General features: G+C 41.1%; 1 protein-coding gene across 5 annotated transcripts in view; it reads left to right on the forward strand.

The window, feature by feature from the left end:
* The first annotated feature begins 2,555 nt into the window (after positions 1-2,555).
* Positions 2,556-15,375, forward strand: part of ATP11A (ATPase phospholipid transporting 11A) — a 123,814-nt gene continuing 110,994 nt past the window's right edge. For all 5 annotated transcript variants that reach the window (XM_063337900.1, XM_063337908.1, XM_063337926.1 and 2 more), the window contains exon 1: positions 2,556-2,940. In XM_063337900.1, coding sequence (XP_063193970.1) covers positions 2,902-2,940 — 39 coding nt within the window. In that variant the 5' untranslated portion in view covers positions 2,556-2,901. The remainder of the gene's footprint in view (positions 2,941-15,375) is intronic.

Consider the following 15,375-nt stretch of genomic DNA (forward strand, 5'->3'; position numbering starts at 1 on the left):
AAAGTCAGTGAGAGCGGAAGCCGTGGTCTCCTTGTCACCTCAGGGAACACAGCCAACCTTTGCATCCAGGTGGGACCTACACCTACCAGCAGGCTCCAGGCTCTGGATCCGAAGAAAACAGTTCTTGCAGCCCCATCTTTGTTACCGGAGCTTCAAGGAGCTCAGAAATATCCCTGTGATGATCACACTCAGTGCTGAGCTGCTGTTGACTGTCACCGACTCATCAAGTGAATGTCCTTCCCTTCAGGAATGCTCTGTGCGTTGCACTGAGCAGTGTGGGCACCTCGCGCAGTTTCTCTAGTGGAAACAGTGTACAGACACTGCAGGTTTTAACCTCCAGGAGTCATTACCTGCTTCTGTGAAGAAATGACACTTAATTATGTGGAAAACATACTGCAGTATTTGGGTGAAAGAAACTACTGAAAGCATTAAAAGAAAGAAAACTTTGAAAAGCAGTTTCCTGCATAATTTGAAAATTTGCTTTCATTCAAAGTCTGGGTAAGAAGCAATGTCATTGAAGACATTGGATTGATTAAACGGCAAAGTTTGACTAAAAGTGGAATAACTCATAAAAATATTACAAAGTATGAATATTCCATAAATTCTTTGAAAATGGAATGGCTAGACAGAGAACTATACTAAAAAGCAACTGAAAAAATTTCTTGTTTCAGCTTCACAATCTGTGTATTTTGATATAATATTATCACTTTATGTTCATGAATGAGGTTCCTTTATGGCTTTTATAATAAACAAATTCCCTAAAGAGTAATGATATGCACACAGAATGTAATTTTAGTATTTAATTGTTCATGTAAATAAACAGATAAGAGAGTAGTTTTCTATTAACTCATGCAGAAATGCAAATTCTGAGAAAAAAATCGTGTTGTTTCCTAGCTCTTTTAATTCATTTTTCCCTTTCAGTTTCAGTGATAGTTTCTTGAAAGCAAAATGTAACTACAAACCCCTATGTTACAGAAGTGTTACGTCTGTAAATAGGAGCATGAAAATGGAAGGTGCTGCAAAATGAATATAAATTATAAGTAGTAACTGAGATGAAGAAAACTGGGTTTTAGACCAACATCACTTTAGGGTTTGAACAGCAACATTAGCTTGACCACACTGCACTTACTGCACATTAAATTATACATTTTGCAATCTAACCAGTAATAAAAAATGCTGAACATATATAATGCATCTAAATTAAAGGTGACCTGTAAAGAGTCAGTCACATGTCCTTTCCCTTAGCATTTATGTGACGATCTCAAATAGCGTAATCTGTTTTTTCCATGTATGTTAGTTGTATTAGAAATTCAGATACTCTTTAGGTTAGAAGATTTTATGTTGTCCAGAGAACAACTGAACTGTGTCAACACAAAAAACAAAGGAGCAAAAATTACATAGTCTTGGCCATGAGCTAGGTGATAAAGAACAGCTTATGTGAGTGCTGCTAAATGAGGGAATGGATTTTCATAAGTGTAAAACGCTTTAGATTTTGTTTGCTTTTGTTAAACTTAACTCTTTTAGTAAAATATTGAATTTTATGACATTACTAAGTTCCGATTAACTGTGGAGAACGTATTTAGCTTAAAGTCTTGGTTTTCTATTAAGTCATACAGAGTCATACACAAATTATCAGAGGCTACCTACAAGATCCTTGCAAACTTGAGCGAGTCCTTCGGTATGAATGGCAGGAAAACACAACAGCTGAGGAAAACAAAGGCCTTTAAAGGTCTTCTTTCAGGTAACTTAAAAAATAAAACGGGCAGGGCCGTGCGAAGGAGATTTTACCTTTAATACAATTTTGACCTGCCGGTAACAGTTTATTTAAAGGTATTTGCGGTCTAACACGAGGAACGCCTAACGCCGGGCCGCCCGAGCAGACCGAGCGCCCCCTCACCCGGGTCATCCGCGGGAGGCCGCCTCTCGCCCCGACGGTGCCCGGGACCGGCGGCGGGCTAGGCGCCGGCGGGGCGCCAACACCTCCACCCCGGAGCTCCCCGGAAGGGCACGGCGGCCGCTCCCTGTTGCTCTTTGCCTCCTCACCTTCCCCCTTTTTCCCTGGCGTGGGGCGCCCGCCTCCCTTCTCCCATCCCGCGGCAGGCAACGGGGCCGGGCGGGACGGGGACAGGGGGTCAACATGGGCAGGCAGCAGCAGGGAGGAGCGGGGGAAAGGAAGTTTTTAAACGCTTTTCTCCTCTCATCAGGTTTTATCCTCCCCCTTCCCTCCGCTCACCCCTCAGCCAGCCACCAGCGCGGACGGTACCCAACCGGGGAGCCGTTAACAGCTGCAGGCAGCCTCGCGCGGCGCCCCATGTGCAAAAAAGACGGGGGGAGGGGAAGTGGAGGGAGAGGGAGGTGGTATCGGCGCGCGCATGCCCGCCCGCCCCGCGCGTGACGTGGGCTGCCGGGGCCGCCCGGCGAGATCAAAGCGGGAGCGGCGCGAGCCGGGCCGGTACCGGGCGGGTCCGCGCGCGCGTGAGGGGGAGCGGCCACGAGGGCGACCCCCCCCCCCCCCCCCCCCCGCTCTTCCTTCCTTCCCGCCCGCTGGGATAAATCCCTGTGCGGTCCCGCGCGGGGGGCGGGAGCTGGGCGAGCCCTTCACGGAACCGGCCGGCTTCCTTCTCCGGCTCCCCTCCGTGAAAGTGTTGTGGCGGCGGCGGCGACGCCGCCGGGTGGGGGGGCATGAGGGGCCGCGGGGCGCCGCGCCGCAGCGGCGGCGGCGGGCACATGGCATAGCCGGAGGGACAGCGGCGAGCGCCGGGGCGGGGTGACAGCCGTCCGGCGGGGCGAGCGCGGCTCCCTGCATGTGGAAAGTGAGGCGAGCCAGGGAGCCCGGCGGCACCGGCGAGCACCCGGCGGCGCGGTCCTGAGGGCCCGGGCAGTGGCGGCCGCCCGCCCGCCATGGATTGCAGCCTCCTCCGGACCCTCGTGAGCCGATACGTGAGTACCGCTGGCCGGGCCCGTCCCGGCGGGGCCCCCTGACCCCAGAGCCGTCTCTCCGGGGCTACCCCTCCAAGTGCAGCTCGTCCCCCGGAGGGTGGGAGAGCCCCCCGCCGCCCTGTGAGGCGGAGGGGAAGCTCGGGGGCTGCGAACGAGGGGGAGTCGTGTGAGGCTCCGCAGCGCCTTGTGGCCCCCGGGCTTGCAGAAAGGACTCGGTCAGGAGTTTGGCGGTCCCGTGACTGGCACAGCGGCCCGGGGAGGGCTGGGGGGCTCGTGATTTTCCGTGTAAACGGAGCGGTTGTTAATGGGTTCCCTGCAGCCCCCTCCTCGTGTAGGCAGCTGCGGGGCTGTCCTTCGCGAAACCAGAACGGGTTGACCTAAGTTCAAAACACTGTAATTTACAGTGTGCTGAGATACGTAGTTATCAGGGCGGATAAAACCTCTAGGGTTTTTTTTATTTTTTCCTCTTCTTTCTCCTTCTTATATTGTGTCAGTCAAGCTGCGCTTTGTGGAATTGCCACAATTTAAATACACTGACGAATGGTTGGAATAGTCCCAAGTTTTTTGTAGGTGTGCATGGTAAGATTCAAGCACGCTAAACTTGGTGTACTTTGGGAAAAGAGAGTTGATGTTGCTTGTTGGTCAGCATGTTTCCTCCCACACGTACCGCCTGAAAAAGCAAATCAGTAGTGCGTTAGAGTGGAGCCAAGTGTAGGGTGAGGTGTGTCAATGCAAATCTGGTTTCGTTGAATCCCTAACAAGTGTTCAGGATAATGGCTTTAGTAAATAGGTGGTATGTCAGTAAGTGCAGGGTTGCACAATATAAGGGTTGGGGACCACCAATACCAGGAAACTGCAAATTTCTGCTTTTGAGTGTAGAAGGAATCTTAAAAAGGTGGGGAAGGATAGTTGGAATTTCCAAATTGATATACCTTTTCTTCCCATGCAGGAAGTACTGTGAGTGAGGAAATACTGTAAGTGAGGAAACTTTTGTGCTCTGACCAAGCAAAAGTAAATACACTTAGTTTTGTGTGTGTCAAGAGCTATCGCCAGGTAATACAGGGTGAACTTTCTTCTTTAAGTACAGGCAAAGAAAAACGGCAGAGGTAAAAAATGACTGGATTTTTTTGTTTGCTCACATTAGAGTATTCTGTGGGTTGAGGAGAGACTGGAGAGGTGAGTACTGAAAGCAGCTGTGGGTATATGGATCCTTAGAAAGTGGCCCTGAGGAAAGGAGGAGAATGCTCAGAATATAATGAGGTATAAGAGAAGCAGAAGTCTTTGTGGATATGGAAAGCTCAGGCAAACTGTGCTGAGCTCTGTTTGGAAGCAGGCAGGATCAGTTTGGGTGTAGTGATCTGTCAGCGCTGATCTAACTGTTGGATTCAGTTTAAGATATTCTTTGTGCTTGCATGTGGAGTCTGTACAAAATAGCACATTCATTGCGCACAGAGCATACTGTGGTCTCCATATCTCTTCTGCATAACATGATTGCTAACTTCTCTTTCAAAGTAGGTTTAACCGTCAAATATGAAAGAAACAGTCTCGAGAGTAACTACGAAGGTTATTTTACAAGATGACGATGTACATGAGAAGACAGTATGCTGAAAATAAGGCACTTGAGCTTTTAAGTTGTGGGCTGTCATCACCCTCCTGCACTGCTGATGAGAGTAATTCAGCGGGCTAATAGCTAAATGAAACATTATTATATCCCATGTGAGGAATTGTTCCTATTTCCTAGATCACACTACTTTCTGTATTGTATGTATGCCAATAGGCTATGTCTAGATAATTGCCTAGCTGTTCCAGGCTGCCTTGTATATTTTCACCTGTTACTTCTTGTTCTTTTGCATTCTTTTGGTTTCTTAATTTTGAATCCTTTCTTCCAAGGGAAGATCATTTTTGAATCCTTTCTTCCAAGGGAAGATCATTTTTGAATCCTTTCTTCCAAGGGAAGATCATTTTGAAAAAAGCTGCTGTAAGTAAATTTGTGCTTATCATTTGAGTAAGGCCATTAAGATCTGACAAGCTGATGCTTGTGTGTGTTGTGTGTTTTTTGGTTTTTGTTGTTTTGTTTTTTTATCTGCATGGTTCAGATATTTTTATACAGCTACAGCAGTGAAAATGAACATTAATGGTTTGAATGCTGGGCCCGAAACTGACTGCTGTATATGAGCAGCACACACACATCAGCAGTATCACTCTGTAGTTGTTTGCACACCAACTATGCCTCACCAGTGCTTCCCTCTTCCCAAGCTGCTTTTCAATAAGGGAGACAAGGCAATGACACTTCTGCAGGAGAGTCAGAGAGGATAAGTCCATCTTGTGCTTATATCAAAGTTAGCTCAAGCTTGGGTTCAGTTAAAATTTATACTGAAACTATTCAATGTTCAGGGTCCTAGAACTATGAGTTTTTGTTCTGCAAGTTGTGTCCTGGACTTGTTCAGCTGCAGGACCTTCCCAGAGTAGACTGGTCCCTGGATTATCCTCAGAACCCTGGCCGATGCAGGCTGGAGATACTCTTTAGGTAGCTGGGAGCTGCCAGTGGTATGGTATGATCTTGGGATAAAAAATGGTTGGTATGTGTTGTATGAATGGAGACTTCCAATGGTTTCTAAGAGTTCTGCGTAGTTTTCCTTTCCCTGTACTATAAAAAGCATAAGTTCTTGTCCTTTCCCCATTTACCTTACAGTTGTTGAAGTCATTGTCCTGAAGAAATGCAAAATAGCACGTATCTCCAAGGTCCTATGGAAGTGTAATGATGACTGGGTGCTGTCAGTTCATATTGAAGTCAGTTTCCTGGTCAGCATTTTCAAATATTTGTCTGCTGTTTTACCTGCATTGAGTGTTGTCTTTATATCTTCCAGGCGTTGGAACAGTTCATTGATGTGCATTGAATAAGATGCATGTTCAGCATGCTACTTACATTGTAGTTCGTATCTCTTCACCAAGAGATGGTGTAGCCTCTTAGAAGGACAGAGGTGGTGATATTTTTCTTACTAAATTTCTAATTTGACTGTCTGTTGTTCTGCCTCTTTATACACACCCTGCAAATGTCTCTTTTTTTTTTTTTTTTTTTTCACTTCAGCTTTTATTTCCCCTTACCATTACTGCAGCCATACACAATTTTTAGGACTGTTGGTAAAGAATAACTTTCTATATAAAAGGGGTTTGTTTCACTGCAGAGCAGCTGACATGAAGTTCTGTGTAGTATTCTAAATGCTTTGTGATCCTTCAAGCTGAAATATAGCAACGTAACTTTTTTTAACTGCATCTAATGAGATTATTCTTTATATTTAACTGCCTAAAACTATAGCATGAGCTATAGTAAGAGGTATCTTTAAGTAATGAAATAGAAACATCTTTATATACAACTTTTCCATTATGTGTAACCACAGAATCTAAATAAGCCTTCTACAATAAGATAAATAAGGTCAATTTTGACAACTGTATTGTTTAATTTACTTTCTCAGAGAATGGAAATAATAGCTATGTGGGGTAGCATGAAAATTGCCTTGGGAGGGCTATACTGTTTGACACATACTCTGTGAAAATATAACCTCTTTTTCTGGATGTTGTTTTTGCATCAGACAACATGCTTTTCTCTGTCTTCTCCTTGGATTGTTTATGCGTTCCCCAGAGGATGTGTGCTACCCGCGGGAGGGCAGCTGCACAGCCTGAGAATACAGAATTGGTGTGTACTGTCCTGTAAGTGTCATGCAGAGCCTGCTGTGTGCTCAGTAATGAGAGGAACTTGTTAGCGTAATGTTAAGCAGTACGCTATTTAGGGAAAAAACAAACATACAATGATAATTAAAACTGTGTCCATACAAGATTAGCATCTGTTTTGTAGTGACATTATTTGGGACACTGTGTGGATATCATTAAGCAATGTGTTTTGCCCATATAGCTGCGGTTGCATTATTTTTCTCTGGTAGCTTATTTCTTGCCAGACTTCTGAAGTTCTTCCTCTTTATAGTCAAGAGATGGCTAATATTCTTAAAACAAGTCTTGATTACATCTTTCATTAAATGAAAATTTACTTTCCTTAATAAAACAGGTGCATGTGTCTTTTCACGATGGCTGTTTATGGCTGAATATGGATTTGGATATTCCTGAATATCATGGATTTGAGTATATCTGGGCAATATGGAAAAATGTCACTCTTTAGCATATGTTTGTTTGGACACTAAATGGTTGCTAAACATCTTGCAGCCTATGGTGACAGTCTGTTCTGTATTTGTAAGACAGCTGGCCCTCATCAGTAAATGCTCCTGCCCAGGTTGATAGCTTTGGGTTGTACAACAAATACTAGTGGGTCAGAGGTCTGTATTAATGAACAGTTTTGCCTGTATTATATTTAGAGATCTTGTCACTTTATTGCCCCTTCTCTTTTATGTTCTTCTATTACTTCAGGATTACAAATCTGGATGTTAAGTATTTGTTGCTAGTGTAAATATCTCTAAATGTGTGCAGCAGCAGATAAGATTCGCTTCCAGAAGGAACGGTGATTTATTACAGCTCTGGCCTCTGGGAAACTTCTGGCCTATTAGTTCTTCAGATGTTTCTGAAAAAATCTTTTTTGGGAGGTTGAAATAAATGAGTTTACAAATGGATGCTTTATTTTCACTTTTATAGAAGTGGGTCAACTTTGATGATAGTTTGAGAAGGTGATTGGCCTTAGCAGGAAGTTATGTTAGGAGTTTTTAGCAAGTTCTCTGTTAAATTTCATGGCAGCCTGCGGCTTTTGGTTATCTCTTTAGACATTTTTGTCATTTCTATTGGCAGTATAATTCTAAAACTGTTTTCTAATTAGATTTCCTAAGTATTATTTTACTTGTGTATATAGTCTTAGTTTAAATAAATAAATTTTGAGTTTTAGGGTTTTTTTTTCTCCATTTACCTAGCTTTGATACAGCAAAGGTTGATAACTGCTTTGACCTGAAAGTTGGAGACTTGGTAAATGTTGGTAGTCTGGAATTATTTGTGTCTAAAACAACAGTCTATTTATCAAGTGTTTTGAATGACTTACTGTTTTTAATCTAAGTTCAGTTAATACATATGAGGATACCCTTGCATTCCAGTTCTTGCTTGTAGTCATTCAGCTTTCTCTGCACCCTTGCTGACTGGTATCAAACTGGTACTGTCTAGATGTTTCTTAGGGTGCCTGCTAAAATGAACACCGTTTTCTTCCTAGCTGTCACTTTTTGTAAGTCAGTTTGTGGGGTTTTTTTTGTTTGTTTTTAATTCCAGGAATATAATTTGACAAAATATTAAGCTGTTTTTAAATATCATGCAAATACGTTTATATACTGACTCTTTGTCTGCAAACCGTTCTGACTGTACAAAAGATGTTCCCAATAGGGGCTATGCCTGTATTCACAGGTCAGCAATTGGTAACTTGCATTTCTGAAGTGTTTGTGTCTATACCTGATATGTAATGCATTTTTGTTATCTCTTGTGGAAGTCAGTGTGTCACAATGTTTTCTTGAAACCTGAGATGCTTCCATTCTCGCATATCTGCTTCGCTGTGGGCACCAGTTCTTTCTGGTATGGAAGATGTGACAGAGTTTGTCTAATAGCATGGGTAGCTTCTGAATTCCTGTTTCCTCAAGCACCATTGCTTTGTTATTCTCCTAATTGCCTTTTTTTTTGGGGGTGGGGGGGGGTGGGGAGGGGAGTCTGTATGGTGTGCTGCCTTCATACATTTCAGCTTGTCATTTAAAAAAGGCAAAGTTTGAAAGCTCCCCTTGGAAGTTAATTCTGCTGAACATCGAGCGTGGCTGTCAGGGTTTGTCACTTCTGCAAATCTAACTAGCTCTTGTGTGCTAGTAGTGACTCTTCTTGTGTTCATTCTGGTTTTGTAACATACTCTTAAGATGTTTCAGTATAATTTGAGGCCAAAAAAAACCCCCAGACGCTTTCCCTTCCCCCATCAATTATTTATTGCTGAGGGGCAATAAACATGGAGAATTGCATGGGCTTTGTTTGTCCCTTCCCCCTACCCCATCGATTAACTGATTTACAAAAGAAAAACATTATTTCCTTTTTCTTTTGAGAATAAACAAATGAAAATAGGACATTGTGTATGTAAAACAGCTCACTTAAAGGAAGCCAGAGTACATAATACATGCTGGTTGCTATTGACTACAAAATATTGCTCATCTGCACTCATCAGATGCGCTCTGATAGTAGAAAACATTGCTTTTGGAGCATCTAAATTGTAGAAGTATTTCAGTGACTTAAAATAGATCAAGAACTCTTAACCTTGACATTTTTAGCATCAAAAATGCCTGTCTTCTGAGACGAGAATTGCATAGTTGCTTTTGTCTTTTGATAGCATGTGTTTTGATTATTTTTTTTTAAATGATTTAATATTGTTCTGCCTTTATGCCTTTTCTAAAGCACCAGAGTATCAATACTGATAGCAGGAAGCCTTTTCAAAATCGTTTTTGGGAATGGAAGAGGGCAACGTACAGCGTAGTGCATTTATAGCTTAACATCCCTGATCATCATTTCTCATTCGTTCTTTGCAGTAGTACTTGAAACAAGAAAAGTGGCAAGGTGGAATGGGATTTTCTAATGTATCTGCTTTCTAAACCTGAAACGCTTAGAAAACAGTAACTGAGCTGACAAGTAAAACATTCCACGAATATCATAGGTGGCTACTGTTTGTGTTATCAAGATGGGGGTAATAAACTTGTTTAACCTAACTAGGTTTAAGTGTGACTAGAAAACAGTTGTGTTTTTTGAGGAGCTGCAATCTAATTGACAGTGAGATGCATCCTCCATGTCACGTGCAGGTATGGCAGGGAGAGGAAACCAAGGCTGAACTGCGCCACAGAAAAGACTGAGCAGATGTTTTAGCACCTGTTATGCAACTAGATTCAACTTTACTGGGTTTTTATTGGGCAAAATAGCCTGCCTCTCCTCATGTAAGTCTTTTAGTCAGATTATATTTTTACAGAATAATGCTTCTTATTCAACTGGTTTACCATTACAGAGGATAATGTAGTATTTCTATTTGTATAATTGTCAAGGGACATTTCAGTTGAAGTTCATCCTGAGCTATGAGGTAGAATGACACTGGAATGCTATTATCTTCTCTGCTATAATTGCCATGGCAACAGCTGCAGGTAGGCAAGGCAAACCAAGGATTCTTTTTCTGTATCACACAGACACCAGTTGTTTCTTTAATTCCCTCTCAGTAATGACTCTGAGAAGCCTGTGGCACAAACGTGCTCTGAGTCATCATGAAAAGTGTTTTGGTTTGGTTGGTTTTTTTCAATTTAACTTTGTTTTTAATTTTGTAAGCATTGAGTATTTGTGACGCTATATTAAAAATGCACTCTTTCTAGGAAGAAACTGGCAGCCTAGCCTGGATTTTTCTAAGAGACTGAGATGAGACAGTGGCTGGGGAGTTTGTTTGGAACATCACAGAAGACCACAGGCTGTTAAAGCGCCTAAATATCTTTGCAGATCTGGATGTTAATGTCTTTGTGCATTCGTCTTTCCTTAGGACAGGGATGAGAGTATTACCCAGCTCTTCCATAGAGAGATGTTGTAAGGGCAGTTTAATGCTTTCAGGTAATAAAATTACTATGTCACAGGAAGAAAACTGGGTGTGGACATAAGGCTATAATGACTGTGTCTTAGCGTTGTTTTTTTTTCTTGTTACTTAACAGTATTCTACACTGCTGCTCCTTCTGCTACACCAATTCCCCCCTTTATTCCTCCACCTGCTTACAGGCACATGCGTTCACATGTTGATGTGTGCACATGTACTTCCTGAAATTGTATGTGCTTCATTTGTCAGTGTCAAGAATTATGCCAAGATTTACTAGGGATCCAGATGTGTATTGGTATTTTTTTTTAAAAGGATGTCATACTAGCTCTTCTGTCTGGTTACTGAGGTATGCTGTGAAGCTGTGTTCTGGGATGCTTATTCTTATTTATGTTGTCACGGAAGTTACTACAAGCATGAAAACTTAGAATTTGGAGACTTCATAGGAACACTTTTCCATTTATTCTGCTCTTCCTTGCAGGCTCATTTCCCTTTTTGAAATAGGAGACTGGCTAACTTGTTTCCTTCATTAATCATTAAACTCATCTAGATACTGGTCAGGGTGAGGGGGGAATAGTGTTTCTTTTTCCTGGTGGCACTGACTAATCTCTTTGCTTCAGTCGAAAGAGGATTTCATCTAACCTATTTTAAATAGAGGATTAAGGACAATTAGGCTCTTCCTCTACTTTACCACTAAGGTAGCATGTTGCAAAATCCTCTGAAAAGTACATCTGATGATGATCCAGTAAAGTTTTGCAAAATTAATGTTAATAATCAAAATAGAAAAAAACAGTGTGTGAAGTACTTGTCTGGAAAGAATTGTGTGGATGAACTGGGGAGAGGGAAGGAATTGAACTGTTTACCGAGTAGTTTTTTATGTCTAATGCTTCCAATTTAGATTGTGAAGTAGACGTGTAGATGAACTGAAATGGATTTCTTATCTGAATTGCATTATCAGCTTGCAGTTCATGCTTAGCATTTTACATAGCCCTTCACATCTTTTCAAATACTACTAATGAGTTGTTTGCACAAATGATTATAATGAAGTATAAATACTAGTATCCATTATCTGTGCTTGTATAACTTATGCCACTTGTAATGAATATAAGTGGCCCCTCTCGAGGTGGATCTAAATCAGCAATGGCATTTGATAGCTAACATTAAACTGCTATACTTGTCAGGAGGTCATTACAAAATAAAATCGCGAAAAATACTACTGCTATTGAGACATAATGGTGTGTGTAAGATGCCATAATGATTAACATGAGGTGAAAAAAAGGCTGTCGGTATTTTGGAGAAAGTTGGGCAGCTAAATTCATCCTGTAAATAATAGAACTGACTGAGTTCCATGAAGTATGGGTAGTATGCTGTGAAGCTACAAAGATGATAGTTGAATTACACTTGCCTCTGAGAAATTGCTCTTGGAGTCGTAAGTTTATTACTATCAGTTGTGGGTAGGTTACTGATTATCATAGTTTCTTTAGCTTTGTTTCCTGCAGAACACTAGTCTAGAAAGTTTAAGCTAATATTATTTTTGGATGATAATACACCTGAAGAAGGGTGGTCCAGAAAAAGCTGAAGTCTATTTATTTCATCTTATTCATGAGGTGACTTGGAGTTGAATAAACTGTAATTTCTCAAACTGGCATAAACACTATTTCCTGAATGAGTGGAGTGTTTGGCTCTGGGATCCCAAAGCTGACTTCAAGGAGAGTTGTGGTCTTCTGTTAAAATACATCTGGTGTCTTTGCCCGTGACTTTGGCTTGATGTTATGCCTTTGCATGCCTCCTATCTTCAGATGTCTTAATCCTGGTACATCTTAGGCTGTCATTATGACTTTAGCTGTATAGATGGGCCAAGTATCAAACTTTGCTGGTCAGTAACAGAAATGGCATATCAGTCACTGGATGCATTTTGGGTAGAGTATAACAAATGTGGAGGAAATGTTGGGAAAGTTCACGTCCTGCTTATTCTGCGGTTATTTTTTTTGTTGTTCAGAGGGAGAGGACATTATTTAGAATTTAACTGCCATGAAAGCTCTTAAAAACCAGGCTGCCATTCAGTCTTACTATAAAATGTGCCTATGTAGAAACAGACTCTTTCATTATGTGAAATATGATATGTATGAGAGAGAATACTGCAAAGGTAGGCTCAAAACAGTTTATTGACCAAGTCATAACTAAAAGAATATTTAACTTTTATGCTGATGTTATCAGAAATATAATGTAAGTAAGTTCAGGCTGGACATCTTGCTTTGGTCAAAAAGACTCCTTACACTATAAGCAGATTTTGATGGATTGTTAGTGCTTTTCTTTAGTTTAATACTCAGCATTTTCTCTGTAAACATGGAATGTATTGAAATACTGTTGTTACTCATTGGTGTTCTGTGTGTGTTACAGAATAGTTGCAACTCCTTTATAGTAAATTACGTATAGTTTCCTTTTCTTTGATTTATCAGTGGAATTACCTTAACAGTAAGTGTGATCTTAAGTCATCTTAAAAATCTTTCACATTCTAGCCTCCTGACCACCAGTATGAACTCTGGAAAGCTTAATTCTAATGAAAACCTCCTTTCATCTAGGTATAAAAAAAAAAAAAATCAGATTTCTCAGGTAACTTCAATTATTACAAACATTGCCGAGTTAATCTAATGTTTGAAATCCAATATATGGATTTTAAAATGTTTTATACTGTCTCATTTTTAAGAATGTTTAGTATTTTTATCCTTTTGTACCAGATTTTCAATCAATTCCTGACTGTCTTGACCTAAAGCAGTTCTAGGGGTTCTAAACAAATCCACTCTTTCTTGTTGACTTTAAGCTCTTTCACAGGAATGTATATTCTCTATACAACAGATATATAGCCACTTAAATATATGGCTGGTCTTTTAATATCATAGTGCGGAGGATGGGTGCAGGTGGGTTAAATCTGAGATAGGAATTTTGTTTAATTGTCATTGGGCACAACTACAACATTCTTTCAGCTTCTAAGATTTAAAAAAAAAACCAAACAAAACCTGTGAATGCTGGAGTATTGTTAATCTCTTAAACAGTGTTATCTGACTGTTTACTATTTATAGCTGTCAGGTGACCAGATGGCCTAATTTGGTAGGAGGTGCCTGGGTATTGTCACTGGGAGGGGAGAAATGGGGGGGGGGGGGAAGTCTGTCCTCAGCCCTGAACTGCATGATCACTTTAACATGATTCATGAATATGTTGACTTCTTTATGCTATAAGTTTTTGTCTGACATAAAGAAGTTAAGCTTCCATACTTAATGTCTGTAATGACGTAGAAGCAATAGGAAAGCTTCACATGCTTTTGTGAAGCAGCGCACAGCGAACACAGGCAGGTATAAACACAGGTTTATAAGGGGCAATCTGGATTGTGGTCTTGCATCTGCGGTCTCTTTCAAATTTGAAAGGCCTATCTTTTTTTTTTTTTTTTTTTTTAAGGAAGGTTCTGAAGCCTCTGACTTGCTTCCTAAGAAGTGAAAAGGTTACCATAAGCATTTTTACTCTGTTAATGGTATCTGCTATAAGTTGTTCAAAGAGCTTTTATGTCAGCATATATATAAAATAAGTTTTTTTTAAAAAAATATGTTAAAAAGGTGACTTGAGGTTAGATTTTTGCTGGACATGTAGAATTAAAATATCAGTATTCCTTTGCTATTTTCCTGCATATAATAAATTATAAAGTATTTTAGACTGAAAACAATAATGCTTTTACACATGCATTTGCTTTTTTCTGTGTTAAAAATGATGACAATAGCCAATAAAGTTTCGTTGAGTCATGGTTGTAGTTGAGTCACTAAGTGAGACAACTGCAAATATTTCTAAACCTTTAAGGCTGGTAAGACTGTAGCATTAGTTTTTCTTATTGCCTTCTCCCTCTGCCCCCAGTTGCACCACTTAATTTTGCTTATAATGACTTCTTTCTACTGCAGAATAGCAGATGCTTGGTTATGTGGCTTCTAGCTGAAGAGTGTTATGATGAAGGGAAAAAGTGCCACTGCAGTCTTCCCTGTCCAATTCACATCTGTGTCTTGGAGATGCACAAGAGAAAAGCAGAAACTTGGTTTTTGCAGCTCCCGGACTGGAGCATAGGGAACTTCCTGCCTGGCGTTGGGTGGTTAGATCAGCACAGGAGTGGAAAAGCATGTTTGTGGTGCTGCTGCTGGCCGCAGGCAGCCGCATCATGTCACTTCTTCCTTAAACTGATTAAAGGTATGATCTTCTCTTCAGTTTGTAGTATGTAGAAAGACCAAAGTAGAAATGTGCAGCAGGCTGATGCAGCGGCATGCAGCTCTTGTAATCTTAGAGGAGCTGTCAGAAGGGACTCTGGCAGTGATGACCAGTTTGCTGTTTTTTTTCCCCCCCTTCTTTTTTTGGATGTGCTGTTGGCTTGTTGATAGAGTAAAATATCTCTTTTACTTCACTCTGAGTGACAAACCTTTGGGCAATGAGTATATGTGAATGCATTCCTAAAAGGTTAACTGTTGCTCTGGGTTCTAAACTGAAATGGGTAAAGTAGTAGCAAGTTTCACTGTGAGGGAAAGAATGCTGCCAAACACCCGAGTTCTAGATAGCGCTTCTAACTGGGATGCAGTGATATCCCAGAGTGATGACTGATGAGTCAGGGCTGATTTAACAAGTTGCTGACATCCATGGAACACTGGCTTGTTTTGTGAGTAGCATCTGGGCATCAGAAAAGGAGTAATTGTGAGAGGGGTGGGAGTTAAAACTTCTACATATATGTCAGGAAGCCTAACAATTTAGGGAATGAAGAGAAGCATTTGGGGGACTATATACTGGAGGGAATGTTACTTAAAAATAAACCAACCAACCAGGAAGTAACTCCAGCCTTTCCTCCC

Source organism: Chroicocephalus ridibundus, chromosome 1 (genome assembly GCF_963924245.1).
Source record: "Chroicocephalus ridibundus chromosome 1, bChrRid1.1, whole genome shotgun sequence".
Classification (NCBI taxonomy): Eukaryota; Metazoa; Chordata; class Aves; order Charadriiformes; family Laridae; genus Chroicocephalus; species Chroicocephalus ridibundus.